General features: G+C 41.9%; 1 protein-coding gene across 2 annotated transcripts; it reads right to left on the minus strand.

Moving 5' to 3' along the window:
• Nucleotides 1-6,239: 6,239 nt before the first annotated feature.
• On the minus strand, nt 6,240-15,711 carry anks6 (ankyrin repeat and sterile alpha motif domain containing 6). 2 transcript variants are annotated; one of them, XM_085763799.1, is made up of 18 exons: nt 15,267-15,711; nt 13,816-14,034; nt 13,508-13,709; nt 13,225-13,375; nt 12,148-12,192; nt 11,841-12,045; nt 11,583-11,689; nt 11,289-11,443; nt 10,952-11,189; nt 10,177-10,226; nt 9,800-9,994; nt 9,543-9,705; nt 8,772-8,992; nt 8,458-8,650; nt 8,183-8,250; nt 7,839-7,955; nt 7,476-7,560; nt 6,240-7,348 (listed from the first exon to the last, which is right to left on the minus strand). In XM_085763799.1, the coding sequence occupies exons 1-18, from the start codon at nt 15,647-15,649 to the stop codon at nt 7,299-7,301; spliced, it is 2,847 nt and encodes a 948-aa protein (XP_085619925.1). In that variant the 5' UTR covers nt 15,650-15,711; the 3' UTR covers nt 6,240-7,298. The 2 variants fall into 2 exon arrangements, with proteins under 2 accessions (XP_085619925.1, XP_085619924.1); XM_085763798.1 differs by having other exon boundaries at nt 7,464-7,560.
• Nucleotides 15,712-17,006: the final 1,295 nt, after the last annotated feature.

The following is a 17,006-nucleotide window of genomic DNA, read 5'->3' on the forward strand; positions in this document are numbered from 1 at the left end:
TGCACTACTGAGTCTGTGTGTGTGTGTCTGTGTGTGTGTGCGTGCACAATAAGTGTGTGTGGTTAAATAGAAAATTTCAGAATAATGACCAGGGAGCGAAACAGGGCTCAGTGAAAGCCATCTGGCAGGTGCAATAGTGTGGCTTTCATTGATTAAGATGTCTCTGTTAGCGTCACCATGGGAGTTCGACATGTCAAGTCTGATTCTAATGGACATTTATAATTAATAGGACGGTCACTGTCGGGAAATACCAAGGAATCACTCATCTCTTGTTTGTCACTGTCATTTAGGGCAAGTGCTTCGTGTCACTATGTTATACAGGCGCATCTTAATAATGCTTTCATTAATTGGTCTTTTGTTATAGTCAAATTTTTCGAGATACTGAATTATAGGTCGTCATTAAATGTGAGCCATAATCATTATAATTAAAAGAACTTAAACAAAGACATGAAATGTTTCATTCAGTGTGTAATGGATCTATATCAGTGTTTTTCAACCTTGAGGTTGGGAACCCTTGGAATTCAAATAGGGTCGCCTGAAATGTCTAGTAATTGATACAAATAAAAAAAAAGACTGATTACTAATTGTTATGCTTTTAAAATTATGATTAAAAACACCACACACAATCTTAAACATCTGTTTTCTGTACTTTCACTTTCTCGAATATAAATCGAGTTCAAATAAAATGCAGCATGGGCTATAAAAATATCTGAGCTGGCGCGTTTTGATTGACGGCACAAATTTCTGGCGACCCCGTGATCACGTGACTGCACGTGATCGTGGGGTCGCCAGAAATTTGAGATGTCAAAATGAGGTCACGAGCCAAAAACGGTGTATTAGTTTCACTTTTTGAATTAAATTACTGTCATAAATAAACTTGTTTATGATATTCTAATTCATTGAGATGCTGTATGTGATTGCTCAGTGAGTAGTGGTATAACTAACACAGAAATAAACGCATGTATATCAGTTTTCTATGGTGGAATTTACGTTGTGGGCTGAATTTTATCTAATCCTAACAATGGGTGGGGTCATGAGAGGTGACGGCCTCACGCGCACATGACCCGGCCTGGACTCGGAAAGCAGGAGGAGAGAGAGAGTTCACAGTCTGGTGCTGTTGTGCTGTAGCAAAGCAGGAATGGCGGCGTTGTCAGGATTTGTAGAGCCCAGCGTATAATCCATGACAGCAGAGAGTTGTTAATGGACAGGACCAGCTCAAGCGGTCCTCTCAGGTCAGGATGCACGTTCTGAAATACAGCAAATACACAAATATGGTTGCATTGCATGTATGCTGCACGTGCTCCATCACGTCATATGCACACAAAAAAAGAAAGAAAAAAAAAATAGTGCAGTTTCAGCTCTTACGTTTTCATGCAGATGTGGAAAACGCTGCAACAATAACACACTGACCCTAAACTGTTTAATTCCACAGCTGAACAGATTAGTGTTTTTTGAGGACAAGGAATAGATCTGGTTTGATCTCATGAGACCGTGAACCTTAAAATCAGGACAAAATTAGAGAATGAACTTCAAAGGCTCGGAGAAAAAAAACAACCCACAATGCTCAACAAATCATCAGTGCTGCAAAAAACACAAAAACACAGTAATATGTTGAGACTGGGTTGAAAAAACCGTCTGTGTTGTCAGTAAAGAATGATCCTCCTCGGTTACTGAACTGTAAAATCTGGTAGGTGGAAATACAAGTACACAGAACAGGGCATTAGATAACACCCCGAGAAGCATTTTGAATATTTCAGTGGTTCTTGTCTTCTGCGTTTTATTTCATCCAAGTAGTATAAGGGCTTCAAAAAAAAAATAAAAAAAAATACAATGGCAGTGCACATCAGCTCCCCCACAGCATCTGTACGACTAAACCTTATAAGCTTTGTAGCTGCAGATGACATTTAAATTGCTCATTAAGCTGTACAGAAAAGGAATTGTTGCAATAATTTGTCAAAAAAAAGAAGATACGAAGACAAATGTGAGACATCTAGAACAGATATTTCACACCACACCATCTTTACACTGTGCAGTTTGATTTCAGTAGCTCCAAATGACTATTTTGCGGTTTATTTGCGGCATATAGCGGCGCAGCATCATCACCCAGCGGAGGCGAATACTACAAGAAGATACACCTCCGACTCGTGCTGTGCTGTCACGTTTTTGTCGGCCCTTGTATCGGGAGCTGTGTCAATCGGTTTGAGAGGGAAAATTGTGTGTTTGGACTCTGTGGGGGATAATCTTTTGTTGACATTTGGATTTGGGTTTTTCAAAGGTTGTTTCATGGTCAGGACAAGGGTCAGATGGAGGTTGACTTCCTCCTCTGCTCCCCTCAGTTTTTCTGTAATCTGCTCCATCCATCCCCCCATCTGTGGTTGTGTGTCTGTGTGAGAAGCGCATAGAAAAAAGAGGGGGGGTACAGACTAGAGACTGTAAGACTTAAAAAAAAAAAGAAAAAAAAGGAGCTACAGTGTTGTGTAACACCCAGGATGCTGGGAAACCCTACAAGCGAATGAGTCACTTTTGCAAGGATGAATGTTGACAGTGGAATGCAAATATGAAATCAGACAGCAATTGTTTGTTTGGACATAGTTTGCAAAAACAGTTCACAAGACTATCATCGTCCTGCATGCCGGCAATTGGCTGTAATGTAGCTTTCATCAACAACAACTGCTTAGAGGTAATACAGTTTGATGCATGTGTCAAAACGCTGCCAGGTCTTCAGTCAGGAAGAGGGCAAAACAAACTGAAGGTAACTGAAGCAGCAAAGAGAGAGAGAAAGAGAGAGAAAGAGAGGGGGAAATGCAAAATATGAGGACAAGAGGACCAGAGGGCTCAGCTCAGCCCTGCAATCCCTGCTCCCCCCCCTTCCTCCTAAATCGCACAGAGCTGAGAGAGCAAGCCTCAGTTTGGCTCGTTCACATCCGTGTTCATCATGACCACCACCTTTCAAATTCAGCACACACTTTACACAAACACACACACACACACGGAGCAATAATAAAAACCGCTGCCCCCTAGGTGATGCACATCTTTAAAAAAAGCCGCCCCGGCTTGTACAGCCAGAGGCCGGAGGCCACAAAGTGAATGTCATGGTAATGGCATCCGAGCTTTTGGATAAGACTCTCGAACACTGTGAGGAAAAAAAATATAACTATATCTGGTAACCTGGATGAGATGCGTCACGACTGGGAAAGAGTAAGTCACTTGTTTTGCTTTTCACCCCAAAAACCAAAATTTTCCACTTGCACACCTGATGGAGCAAAAGCACCGGCACAACTCAAGCTTTAAGTCTTGTGTTACTGAACTAGACAGAGTGTGTGTTCATATTTAGTGAAAAATAGTATGATACAGTTTCTTGTGACTAATATTTTAAGACTAACTGACCCCGCTGAGACTCCTGGTGTTAGGAATACAGTATGTGTTGCTACATGTGCTATAGTCAAGCACAGGGCCTGTAGATCAGACAGATTTTATGAATTAAAGTGACATTTTTACTATATCTAGCGGGGACACTAATATGAATTCAGTTTCTTTAGTCGGCTTCTTTCAACACTTAGGGGTGAGACAAGTTTCAATCTCTGAGTCCAAGACTGTCAATGTCTCAATATCAATTTAATTTAAAATCCTCAGCAGAGGGAAAACAGAAGATGGTTTCTATTCTCTTATCATTAAAGAAACAATCTCCTTTATCTCTGGGTCACTATATATCTACTGTGCATCACTGCTTTTGTGACCTCATTGCACCCCTGACGTACTATGTCCGCTCTTCCCTCCCCGCTGCACGGCGACTACTGTATCGACAGCTACAGACAATCTTATTAAATGTTATTCAATCCAATCAAAACCTTATGTGAGTGAAAACAATCGAGAGGAAATTGAATGAGTCACTCCATTTGCTGCCCACATGCCACAGCAATGTTAATACATCCCAAATGTATTTCTCTCTCCTCCAGTTTCTTACAGCTCACATATGACTGTACATCTGAGCACTCAATCTGCCACAGTCCTGGAGAGGAAAGCTTTTCTACACTGAGCGATGCTTTTCATTAAACCCTACAGGAACCCTGTCGCCTGCCTGTCGGGCCAGTCCATATCCAGGTCATCAATAACAATTTCAGCAAACGCCAGAGTGTTGCTATTTGGTCATGTTTTGGGGGGGGATAGATGGGTCTGCTTTTCTGACTTTTTGGTTCAAGTGGTTTCAAAGCACTTGTCATCTTAGGTCAACACATTTCTCAGCTGTTCCTGCTCACATGGTGACAGTGGCTTCGGCAAAACAAAAACACAAATGTTGAACTCGTCATCTGCTACTGGTTCAACCAAAAAGCCTTGATCAGAGGTGCACACTGCACAGCCAACATGATAAACACAGCATCTGCTAATATGCTGAATGACATACACAACAGTATGTTTTTGACACAGTCAGGAAAATTTGTGATGTGATAACACTGTTAAATATTGCAATGATGATATAACTTGCAAGCAATAAAGAAATATATTAATGTGCATGTACAGTTATTCTGTGTGAAGTTGTATGAACAACACAAAGACAAAGCCAGGTCACTATTAATCATCTCAATCCATCTCCCTCTGCTGCAAGTGATGCCTGTCTCATGCTATAGCTATCAATCCATGCATTAGCTAGGCTATAACATATCCGTGCAAGGTCAAAGGGGGTGTGAGGGGCTGGAGTAAAGAGAAATCCCAGCTGACAGTAGATAGGGGCGGGGTACATGCAGCTGGACAGATGCAAAGTCAAACAAACCCAGCGCTGATACAGAGCAAACACATCTATGGGCACTTATAAGTTGCTAATTGATTGAACGTAACTTAACGTGCATATAAATGGGCTGAAAACTAAACGCAGAAAGGCCCCACACCTGGGAATCGAACACATAACCTTTTGGCTGTGAAGCATCAACCAACTGTAGCTAAAACTTCATAAACCTTTAAGTCAAATTAAGTTGTAGTCGGTACACCGGAAGTTACCTGCTAGCTTATTTTTACGTTATCTCGTGTGGTGAATGGGAATAACTTAAAATAAAGCTTTTCCACCTGTTTAAATAATACTTGTTGAACAGGTGTGTGATAAAGGCACTATTTATATTTTACTCACAAAAGGTTGTGATAAAACTCACAGGGTCACGACCGTGGTGCGTAGTTGATCCGGTAACTTCATCAGCTCCGATAAACGTCTGCACCGCCGCCTCCAGGTGAAGCCGACACGCGCCGACGTCGCCGAATGCCGCGTCGCTCACATTGAGATTACATTGGGCCGCGACGTCAGGTATCGCCGAACTCATCGCCTTCGCGGTGCGACGCAGCATTTCGGCGACTTCCACGCTTTCCGGGCTGACAAGAAAACGCGGTAGTTTACTTCCGGTCCATTTGGCAAGGGCAAGACGTATGTGTAAATAGGTTTTGTATTTCTAACTAAATCATCAAGTTTAGGCTGATCTTCTGTTATCTGGTTATCGCACATTTTTATGTTCAAATGGTATTTATTTAGGCTGGAGAAAAAAAGAGAACAGACAAGACACGTTTGTACCAAAAACGAGAGGCCGCTTCCAACCAACAGTGGGGCTTTCTACCAACTTTAGATAATGTCGCCCTTCATAAAAACTGTAGATAGAAGGAGTGCATTTTTTTTCTATCTAACTCATTTGTTTAAATTAAATCAAAATTTAAATCCTGCTCAACTGTGGGCCTGGTCACAGTTCGCTGGTGTCAGAGATGGGCGAGATGGCCATAGACATACACACTCTCCAACTTTACTTTATCATATTGAACATGAATCTGCTGTTGCAGAAAAGCATGTGTGTGTCTAAAACAAGAAGTTATGGAAAGACAAGCCAACAAAGTAACTCTGGGGAATCCATCTTCAACAAAACACATAAGTCATAGATCATTTTGGCCTAGGTCAAACAGATAGACATCAAAAGTCCTACTTGTTCTGAAGAGTAAGACTTGAGTTTTGTTATAAATGAATTAAACCTTTTCCTTTGCTAGAGAATAATATATTCTTATTGAATATGTACAGAGTAAGGTGTGTAATGTAGACTACAGTAGAAGCTTATAGACTCTAATTTATTGCTTCAGCAGAGGGTCGCTGCCATCTTGTGGAAGGAAAATGGTTTTACATCATGGTTTTATTTGTTTTTACAAAGGTTTTTACACAGACAAAGCTGGGTCTAAAAACAAACTTTCCAACTCCCCAATGCAAACACCAATAAAAAACAGTTCATATTCAGTTTATTTCATTTTTGCAGCATTTTATTTCTGTGCTTGGTTATTCGACATCCAGACCTTTTTTATAAAAGCACAGTGTGTTTATTTGTGTTTCCCCGACGAACTACATGACTAAACAGGATAATGATGTCATCTAATATTTAATTGACCCATCCTGAACATTGCCACAGCACATCATTTGGATTTAAGTCATGGAATATACAGTAAGTACCTGATATTTAGGGATGATATAGCTCTCCGTCCGTCTGAACATGGACCAAACATTTAATGGTGGAGCCAGATGCTGGCTCAGTGGAAACTATTGCTCAATGCACCTCTTTCAAACAAAATTTATACCAGTCATAAAACCCTCTCTCTCATTTTTTTTTGCCAATATCTTCTCATCTCTGGTCCAACAAGGTCTGAAGCAATAAAAAATAAAATATTTACTTACTGCATGATCATGACGACACAGTCTTGACTGAAAATCATCTGTTTACATAGTGGTCCGTAAATTCAAGACATAAACACACAAGTAAAAACAGACTACAAAAGAACCTAGTCAATGTCCCTTTCTTTTTCCATTTGCTTTCCTCACCAGTGCAACTTTTTTAGTCACTTCTATAGCTCTCAAGTGTCAGTCACATTATTACTAGCTCACACCTTTTTCCCCGACTTAACTTACTACTTTACATACATGTGCTGGATCTCTCACATTTGTTCAGATAAAACAAAATAATAAAAAGAGCTCGTACTGTACTTTTCCTCCCACTTAATCTCGTCTTCCACTACAAGATGTGACGACCACTTCACTATGGCAATAATACATATAATTTGCCACCCACCCATCCTGTAATGGAGAGCCAGTCCTGTGCATCACCCTCCTTCTTTAGGATCCATAGTAAGAGCACTTAAAGGCAGTTTGGTCCTGGAAGGTCCTATTAAGGCAGATTTCCTTTAAGGCAGTTTTTGGTGCAGCATCTTCTCTCTGCAGTGGTCAGCAGCTTTTACTCTCATTTTATTTAAGTACCTTTGGTGAACTTCCTGATGGGCATCAAGGCTTCTGGTTACCTCTTGTTAGAGGATCGAACCTGGTGTCTCATCCAGCCTGTTGGAGCTGATGAAGATGAAGCAGATAAAAAGAGGAAGAGAGAAATTATGATGTTGTCTTTGCATGTACTTCTATTGTAGCTTCTGAATCCGTAGGTCAGTTTTAAACATCGGACACTCACAGCGTGGTTCACCTGCTTGCCGTGGGTTACTAGCACTGCTACCAAAGGAGGACTGGAAGTTGTGGATGGTCTCTTGAAGAATCTGTCTTTCCCGGCCCTGAAGACAAACAAGCAAACAAACACTGTTAAAAACACCAGCAACATTTTTAGACAAAGATTATGCTCTTGCTGTACTTTGACATATCGTGTCCACTGTTTTCCCCATCCTTTCACATGTAATTCTACCTTACACTGCTGACTCATAGCTTGCTAGAACATAATGTTGGGTTACAATGTGGAAAAACTATAAATCAAGCCCAGGGAGCACTGGGGACGCACCACTGGAAGTAGATATGTAATGCATGATCATATAGTGTATTGCTGAACCAAATGCACCTTTCCAGCGTTGAGCTCTGATATGGCTGCCAAGATCTGTTGTCTAGGTCCATCTGTTTTAATTCCCAGCTCCTTCAGGTCTCCATCTGTTAGAGTCAGGAATGCCTCCATGTCCACCTGGAATAAAGAGGAAAAGAAACACTGATTAAAAAGATAAAACGTGCAATAAATTGAATATACTCAATATCTGTTCAATACTTTATAAGTACAGCACTATCTAGGGACGGTAGTTCAGTGACACAGACATGGAAAAAACACTTTTCTACTCAACTCAAATATATCAAAACAAAAGAAAAACTTCATTTTTTTAAGGCAAATATTTTTGGACGCTAAAGAAAGAATACCTCCTGTTCCTCAAATATGGGCTGGTATTTCTCCAGGGAAAGTTTCTTCAAGATACTAGACAGCTCATCTGAAAATATTAGGACAAAATAACAAAGTTGAATTCAATACGCATACCATATGTTTTTATAACAGAACTGGGCCTGAAACAAACCCAACTAAGGTTAATTGTTAATACAGTATAAAATAGATGTGAATGCCTTTGCAGTAGGATTTATTTTAGTAAGAAAATAATGTAGACCATTAAAAATGAACTAGGTAACTAATGTGGAGTTACCTTCATCAGTGATAGTCCCACTGCTGGAGCCTCCGCTGCTCTTGGAGCGAGGATGGGAGGAGGCCGAGGACAAAGAGTCTCCTGGCCCAGTGGGAGGCTTCGGTGTTGGGGAGGGGGACGGGGTCAGAGTGGGCGAGGTGCTCTTGGAGGTGGAGGAATTCCCCGACTGCGGCCTCTTCTTCAACTCCATCTTCTACAAAAGTTATGAAAGCAGACATTTGCACAATTTCACTCACAACTTTTCTTTCTTTCTGTTTTTTTTTTCTTTTCACAGTGATGATGTCAGAAAGAAAAACAAAAACACAAACACAAACCCTTCTTGAGTGGATGTCGGAGGCGACCAGGCTCGGGTGGGAGTGGATGTCGGGGAGGCTGATGTCGGGCAGTGTCAGGCTGGGCGCTGAGGTTGGCAGCGGGGGTTGGCTCTGCGTCGGGCTGTGCTGTTTCTCCGGTGGTTGGACCTTCACGTCTATCAGACCTGCTGCTCTCTTCCTTTGAGCTGCTATCTGGGAGAGAACGCTGTCTGCACTGCCACCTAGTGGGAGGAAGAAATGGAGATTATTTTATTATAGATCATGTTTTTTGTTTTACTTTATTGCAAACAAGTTAATGTACAAACCAGTCAGGCAAATGGTACACTTGTGCAAAAAAAATTAAACAAGAACAGACACCATATTGAAAAGATGAAACCTTGATTTGAAAGTAAATACATAACAAAACATAAGATATAAGGGCATGAAATAAAACAATCAAACATCAAATAAACTGACAAAAAAAAGGAAGTACATAAAGTAAACTAAATAAATTAGGATTAAAGGGTTGACTTAATAACTGTACGCTTCATTTGTCAGATCATTTTTAAACACTGAATAGATTTTAGGGACTTAGGGACTTAATATAAAGGTGAAATTCATTTCATAACCATGTGAAGATGGGTGTGGTCCTTAGATATTTGGCTTTATGAATAAAGAATTTGGTTAAGATAAGTAAAACATTTATCATTAAGTCCAATTGTTGATTATAGATAATGCATCATGAGCCAAAACCTGTTGTGCATGTGCATGTGTGTGTTTGTGTGTACCTACCTGAGCGGTTGTGAGAGTCCCGGTTGAGTCCTGCCACTCCATTGGAGCCACCGGAGGAGTGGGGGGAGTGGTAGTGACCAGAGTTGGACGGAGAGGACGACGAGGGCCCTTTGGGGATGCTGGGGAACTTAATGGACCTGCTGACCACACGGCTTATAGATGTCTGAGGAATAAAAGAGTATGAGTGATGACAAAAGTACAGACTGTTAGAGAGGGAACTTTCTGTCCTTCATACACACACACACAAACACACTCACAATATCTGAATTTCCACTGCTGTTCAGCTTCCTCTGGGGCGGCATGGGCAGACGGGGCGCTTCGCTCTTTCCGTCCCGGAGGAGGCGTGAGCGGTCCGAGTTCCACGGCTCGAAGTTGGACGGAGGCAGGAAGGGAGGGATCACTGCTTTCAGCTTGTCGTTGGGCAGCCGTGTCGAGGGCGCACCACTTCTCAGCTACAGATGGAAAAAAAAACAGTAAATAACACAACGACAGCGACAAACAATCCTTACTTATATGACACTTACAAATAAATTTAACTCTGTCCGTTTTCAAAAGTGTCCAAAAAGTAGCCACAGTTAGACAAACATAGTAAAAACTGCTTGTTAAACCTTGGAAGAATTTATTTAGCTCCTACCATTGTGGTTATGAGGAAGTCCTCCTTTTCTGAAGACGGCCTGCAAAGACCTAGGAAACAAAATTGAGAAATAGCACATTTATATATTCCCACTTCCACATCATACAGCATATAATAACACACTGTGCATATACTGTAGATTTATGCAGTGGCATGCAAAAGTTTGGGCACGCCTGGTCAAAATGTCTGTTAATATGAACAGTTAAGCAAGTGGAAGATGGAATGAAATTATCTCCAAAAGGCATAAAGTTAAACATGAAACACTCTTTTGCAATATTTTAAGCAATATCAGTGTATTATTTTTGTTTTCTACAGTTTTAGAGTGAAAAAGGGAAACAAACCAAAGAATGGGAAACTCAGGAGACTTGAGCTCTCAGATAACTTTGACAAAGGTATCATTAGACAAGGTATTTACTATTTACACGCTGTGATAGCTTCCAAAGGGGCAGCTACTAGGTACTAGCTAGGGTGGCCAAACCTATATGGGCCCTTTTCCTTTTCTGTCATCTTGAAAATGTAAAAGATGAAACAAAAAATTATATTGTTTGAATTGTCATCTGTAACTTTGTCTTTGTCTTTTGAAGATTATTTCATCTTCCACTTGCTTAACTGTTCAAATTAACAGAAATTTTGACCAGGGGTGCCCAAACTTTTGCATGCCACTGTTCTTATGCAAAATATCATTTACATTCAACTTCTGGCATCAGTGCTGTTTTGCACTCTGCAGTTCTTATGCCCCTTAAAATACCAGACGTTGCATCTGGCTGTGTCTCACCGGTCTCTTTGCTCTTTACAGCCCAGGCGTTGCTGAGGTCATTCCCTCCCAGGGCAGGAGATGGAGCCAGAGCCCCGTTAGAGACGGCACCAGGCTTCCTGTTCGCCTTCATTGTGGCGTCCAGCGAAGTTTCAGCATCGTCAGGGAACGGAGCCAGGCGATTGGACGAGAGGCCGTGCCTCAGGGTGTGAGTCAACTTCAGTCGCCGGAACCGATTTGACATCCTGCTCCACCAGGACTGGAAGAGTCAAACATGTAAACATCAACATTAAGGAATATGATGTTAAATAGAAGTTTTACAGAGCATTACTGTAACAGAAGTGCACTTGTTCTTTACCCTGAGGCCTCCTTTGTCATCAGGCGGCACAGGGACGTTGTTGAGGGACTGACGACTCTTGGAGCGAGTCATTAAGGCTCTGCCGCGGTGTTTCGACTTGTCCTTATCTACTTGCATACACACTGATGCTGCTAACAGGCGCACCAACTCAGTGTCTGGGAAAATAAATACATACAATTATCAGGAGAATAGATACTTTGTTTTCTTAACCCTGCTGACTATTAAAGAACATTAAGGAAGGATTTGTTTCTTTGTTTTAAGTGCTGTAGGACAGAACAATGATATTCTGGGTACCTGGGTCATTCAGCAGCATCACCAGATCAAAGGCTGTGTATCCGTTCTTAGCTCGGAGGTTGACATCAGCTCCTTGACTCAGCAGGTACTTGACAATATCTTTACTCCTGAAGGACAAATAGAGACAGAAAAACACACAGATTGACTAAATTTTAAAATTAAATTACCTATAAAATCATCAATTTAACATAAGTCCATGTAAAAAAAAAACAATATCACCACCACAATCACCATTGTCCGTCATGTAAACTGTCTTACCCATGATAAGTTGCCTGCATCAGTGCGGTCCAGCCGTGGACGCCGTCTTGCTTGTCTATGTCGGCACTCTTCTCCACCATCAGCTGCACCACCTCCAACTGACCGCTCACCGCCGCCATCATCAGAGGTGACGCTCCCTCCTGGTTGGATGAATTCACCTGAGTGGGATCCTCCTCCAAGATCTCTTTTACTAGCTGGGAATTTCCTGAATCAACATTAAACACGTAAATTATATGGGTACATCTTTCTATCAACATGCTATTGAAGTGTAACATGGGTTCTTTGGTAAGAATCTAATTTAACATACCCAACTTGAGGGCACTGAACACATCTGGTCTTCTTCTATCATCGTCTGTGAAGAAAAGAGTGAGAGTGAGAACAGGAGAGAGCTCTGATCCGCTTTAAAACAACAGTCCCACTTGGCCCGACTCCACATAACTCAGCACCATCAAACACTAACAGTTGAGTAGACACATTAAAAACACTCAGCTGTAACTGGAACTTCTTGTATATACTCAAAAAATTCAGACTGTCATAATAAAAAAAGTAAAAATTCTGCATTCATTTGCCCTCATTTTACTGTTGTACCTGCACAACACACCAGAGATAGATTTATTTGGACAAAACTGATCAAAACACAGAGGATCATGTGAGCTCCAGAGTAGGATCCTGCAGGTAAACTGAACTAAATCCTGGTGGGAAGAGCTATTAAACATCAAAGAGGCTGAGAGAGAGCAGCCACTGTTGGTTTCACTCTCACATGAGTGTTAACTGCAATACAAGCACATCTAGATCCTAGGTGTACCGACACACACAGATGCAACAAGAGGAGGAGACAACACTTCCTGTTAAACACATTATTATTCCTGTTCTTTACAGTTGTACTTAAATTTCCAGTGTGTAATATTTATTTAGCAAGGTTTATTGGCAAAATCTGAACATACTACCCATGAATATATTTGTATAAGTGTATAATAGCTATAAAAAAATGTGTTTTTGTAGCCCTATAATTCTTCTTTTATATATACATATAGCAAGGGTCTTGCTTTAGACATTGCGCCGCCATGTTTGTACGGCAGCCAGAACGGAAAATCCAGCCAGAGAGCGAGTTTTGCATGCATAAATAAACCAACAAAGAGGAAAGCAGAAGGAAAGAAGAAGGAGAAAACAGCATGGGGAGTGAGTTAGTAGTTAGCCGGTAGAGAATAGTGATACGTTTTTGAGTTATAAACCTTAAAGTTTACGAATGGATCATCAACACAGGTTTTTTTGTCCTCAGAGACCACCGTCACTTTGCCATCTAGAATCCGAACGCTACAGTAGATGTCACGGTTTTCCCCTTATTTTACACACTGTACCTTTAAATTGTGCACTGAGGTCCTACCTGTCTGAGGTCGGACGGTGGTGATGGAGTCCAGATAGGCCTTGATGTCCCTCTGTTTCAGCTCCATGGCCAGTTCAAAGGCCGTCTTAGACAGAACGTTGACCCGGTCCGGATCGGCTCCACGTTCCACCAGCTGCTGAGCCACAACCACCTTCAAAACACACACACACACACATGTCTGTTTCCCTTCCGTTCCCAAGATGTAAAGACACATGTGATTCACTGCCGTCCCCAAATGAAACCCAATGTATAATCCATCAGTATCTTTATCTGTAGGACCAACCTTCCCACTGAGGGTGGCCACCATCAGTGGTCCCCAGCCAGTGGTCTTCTGGGTAAATTTCACGTCAGAGCCCCACTCTATCAGCAGGCGCACCGTGGCCTCGTGGCCGTGCTGAGCCGCCACCATGAGGGCAGTGATGTCCATAAACTCCCTGCCGCCGCCTCCTTCTGTACAACCCTCAGTACCTCCGAACCCAGACGTGCTGTAAGGGGGGAAAAAAAGCAGGATGTAATGTAAATAAACTCTAAATTTGATGCTGCTTCAGTCAAAGAGTCGGTTCAGAAATAATAATAAAAACAGCCCCAAACCTGCAGCTGTTGTTGTTGTTGCCGTTGGAGACTTCCTCTGCCGCGACAGCCAGGTGATCGTAGTCATCGACGTAGGCCCCGTTCTCCAGGAGCAGTTTGACGACATGAGTGTGTCCCCCGCGGGCCGCCATAGTCAGGACGCTCGCTCCCAGCCGGTTTCGCCCATTTATCTCAGCACCGTTCTCCAGCAGCATGTGGGCAACGGCCAGGTGACCAAACCTGACAAGACAAGACGAGATAAGATTGTCAAGCATCAAGCAATTTGACATCACATACTGAAAAGCACTGGCATCAAAATTTAAATGACGGTTTCATGTTTTTGGTTCCATGAGGATTACTTTAATTTTAGACGGCATAAAACTGAGAATAAATGCAGTTTGCTTCACCAAACTCGATGCATGAATCTGGCTACTACTCAATCTGACTTTTACTCAGTGTAATTTTATGCAAATTCAGATTGTGTCACACTAATGCCCATTTTTATAGAGGGCTGATGAAGAATATATTTGTAGATTTGTGTAAGAATGAGGTTAAATGCAATCCTAAGTGTTCATTCATTTCCGGATGAAGCGGAAGAAGATGGATGGGTGGATGGATGGATGGAAGTGTTCATTTAATAGGGAAGACTTTAACTCATAACTCAAGAAGAGGAGAATTTGGTTTGGTAACAAAAAAAAAACATTTTAGATTGTCTTTATACTGTCATTACAAGAATGATGAAGAAAAAGTTTATGTTATGTAAAAATTAGGGAGTAAAAGTCATTTTTGCAAAGAATAGTGCAAAAATGACTTTTACCCCCTAATTTTTACATACATAAACTTTTTCTTCATCATTCTTGTAATGACAGTAGGCTATAAAGACATTCACCAATCTCTGTGCCCGAAGCTGGTTACTGCTCATAAATGTTCATGTTGTAGGGAAGACTTTAATTCAATATTATTACATACAAATTCAAGATTTTTTAGAATAGTTTTAAGAAAGAAGAGCATTTGGTTTGGTAAGAAAAGGGATTCAATAAGTCTCACTGTGGCCACTGTCATTGTAAGACTGACAGAGAAAAGGACTGTGTGTGCACCACCAACAACCACAACATATAGTGAATTAATTAATTTACTCTGCCCAATATGTGTTGTTATGTGTTGCTCTATGTGCTGCCTTTCCTAACACAGGTTGATTGCTCTGTGTGTGTGTTTTATGTGTATTGGTATTGTATGTTTTTATGTATTTTGGACATCCTGGCTGCAAATCAATTTCCCAACTGGGACAATAAAGATAACTTTGAACTTTGAACATATCCCTTATTAACGTTTCTTATAATAAGCCGAATTAAAGAGAGTGACTTCTGACAACTCCCGAGGTGTATAGTGAGGATATCGATCATTGACAGTATGGAGAAAGAGATCAAATTGACAGATGTTTAAATGGACTCTCTGGATGTCCTCAGCCCCACCTCGCAGCCTGCATCAGCGGGCTCCAGCCGTAGTTGTTGCGGCTGTCCACCGAGGCTCCCTTCCGGAGCAGGAAGCGGACCAGGTTCTCGTGTCCGCTGGCCGAGGCGAACTGCAGGCCGGTGTTTCCCTCCTCGTCGGTGCAGTCCACCGGCACCAGAGACAACATGTCCGCCGCTGCTGCCGCCGCTGCTGCGGCGACGGCGGCGGCGTTGTTGCACTCCGACCCCGCTTCGGACCGCAGCCTGCTCTGCCGCCCGGACTGCTGCTGCTGCTCCTTCGGGGCTCCGGGCTCCAGGATGCCCCGGGCCGTGTCGTAGTCGCCCTCATCGCAGGCTCGGAAAAGCAGCAGGGAATCAGCTGGGACACCGAAACAACTCATCATGTCTTCATTAAAAAAAAAAAAAAAAATTAACCTTTACTTCGCCTCCATTAAAACTCCCGTTAAAAGTCTCACCGACGGTTGGAGGTCCGAAAACGAACTCATCATGTCTTCATTTAAAAATTATTAACCGTTAACTACTTCGCCTCCATTAAAACTCCCGTTAAAAGTCTCATCGACGAAAGTTTCTCCTGGCTGTCACTTCGCCGACGGTTGGAGGTCCGAAACGTTCCTCCTGGCTGTCCTGTCACTTCGCCGACGGTTGTTGGAGGTCCGAAAAGTTTCTCCTGTCACTTCGCGGCGGCCTGTGTGTCGAAATCATGGCGCACGGTAACGGTGGAATAATAAAGTTTAACGTTTAACGTCTCCGCCGGGTTGAGGACCGACCGGGGGCCTCCGTGCTCCGAGACACCGCTGCTCACGCCTTCTCATCTCCAATCACTCCAGCACTTTCACTAAACTTTGCTCCCTCAAAACAACTTTCTGGCAACCGACCGACCGACCGCATCATCATCACCGCTGCTTCTTCCCCGGTTCCGTTACTTTGTTAACGAACACAGCACACAACTTCCGCTTCTACCTTTCATGACTTTTCAAAACAAGATTTTCAACGGGTTGGTTTTACTTTGAAAGTTTTAACCGGATGTACGTGCATGTAATTTTTTTTCCAACTTTATTTGACAAAATCATGTACAAACAACAAGGAGCAGGTGCATTGAGGAAGACTTTACATGAAAAATAAATAAATAAAATAAAATAAAAAATTTTAGCTAGGGCTTTTGTCGCAGATCATATTTTTCAAATAAACTGAAAAGTTTCATTGCATATTTACTTTTTATTAAGGCTTGGCTTTGGTGAAAGAGAGAAATTCGTTATGAAACATACAGAACCTAGGTTTCACTTTCATATATTTACATTTGTGTATGTAAGATTTTCCGAGGATGAGTATGTTCACCAGAAAGTCCCATTCATTATTGTCAATAGGCCTGTGGATATTCTCATTTGTCCAGGTCATAGTATCTCAAAGGAATTTTAAATCGAAAGCAACTGGACTTGGTTATTTGTCTAGGAAAACTGGTTATTTCCTAGACAAATAACCAAGTCCAGTTGCTTTCGATTTAAAATTCCTTTGAGAAACTCCATAGATAATGTCTTTTGTGTGCAGCCAGACGTGCATATCGGTCCAGAGTGCTTCAGAAAACATACATTGAAAAAAAATAAATGATCAGAGGTTTCAATATCATCACAAAATTCACATTTGTTTGCATGGGTGCAGATCCCGGGGGGGGGGGGGACATGTCCCCCCCAATTTCTGAAAAACATTAATTGTCCCCCCCAATAAAAATACCCCAAATTATTC

Source organism: Trachurus japonicus, chromosome 20 (assembly GCF_045865225.1).
Source record: "Trachurus japonicus isolate A0001 chromosome 20, Traja_1.0".
Lineage (NCBI taxonomy): Eukaryota > Metazoa > Chordata > Actinopteri > Carangiformes > Carangidae > Trachurus > Trachurus japonicus.

Bases quoted from the DNA above. Each gene is read 5' to 3' on its own strand.
- anks6 (XM_085763798.1), bottom strand. From the start codon at position 15,649: ATGATGAGTTGTTTCGGTGTCCCAGCTGATTCCCTGCTGCTTTTCCGA. The intron at 9,995-10,176 runs GTAGGAGCTAAA...TTCCATCTGTAG, and splicing joins ACTTCCTCATAACCACAATG to CTGAGAAGTGGTGCGCCCTC. The intron at 7,349-7,463 runs GTGAGTGTCCGA...CATCTTCATCAG, and splicing joins GCAAGCAGGTGAACCACGCT to CTCCAACAGGCTGGATGAGA.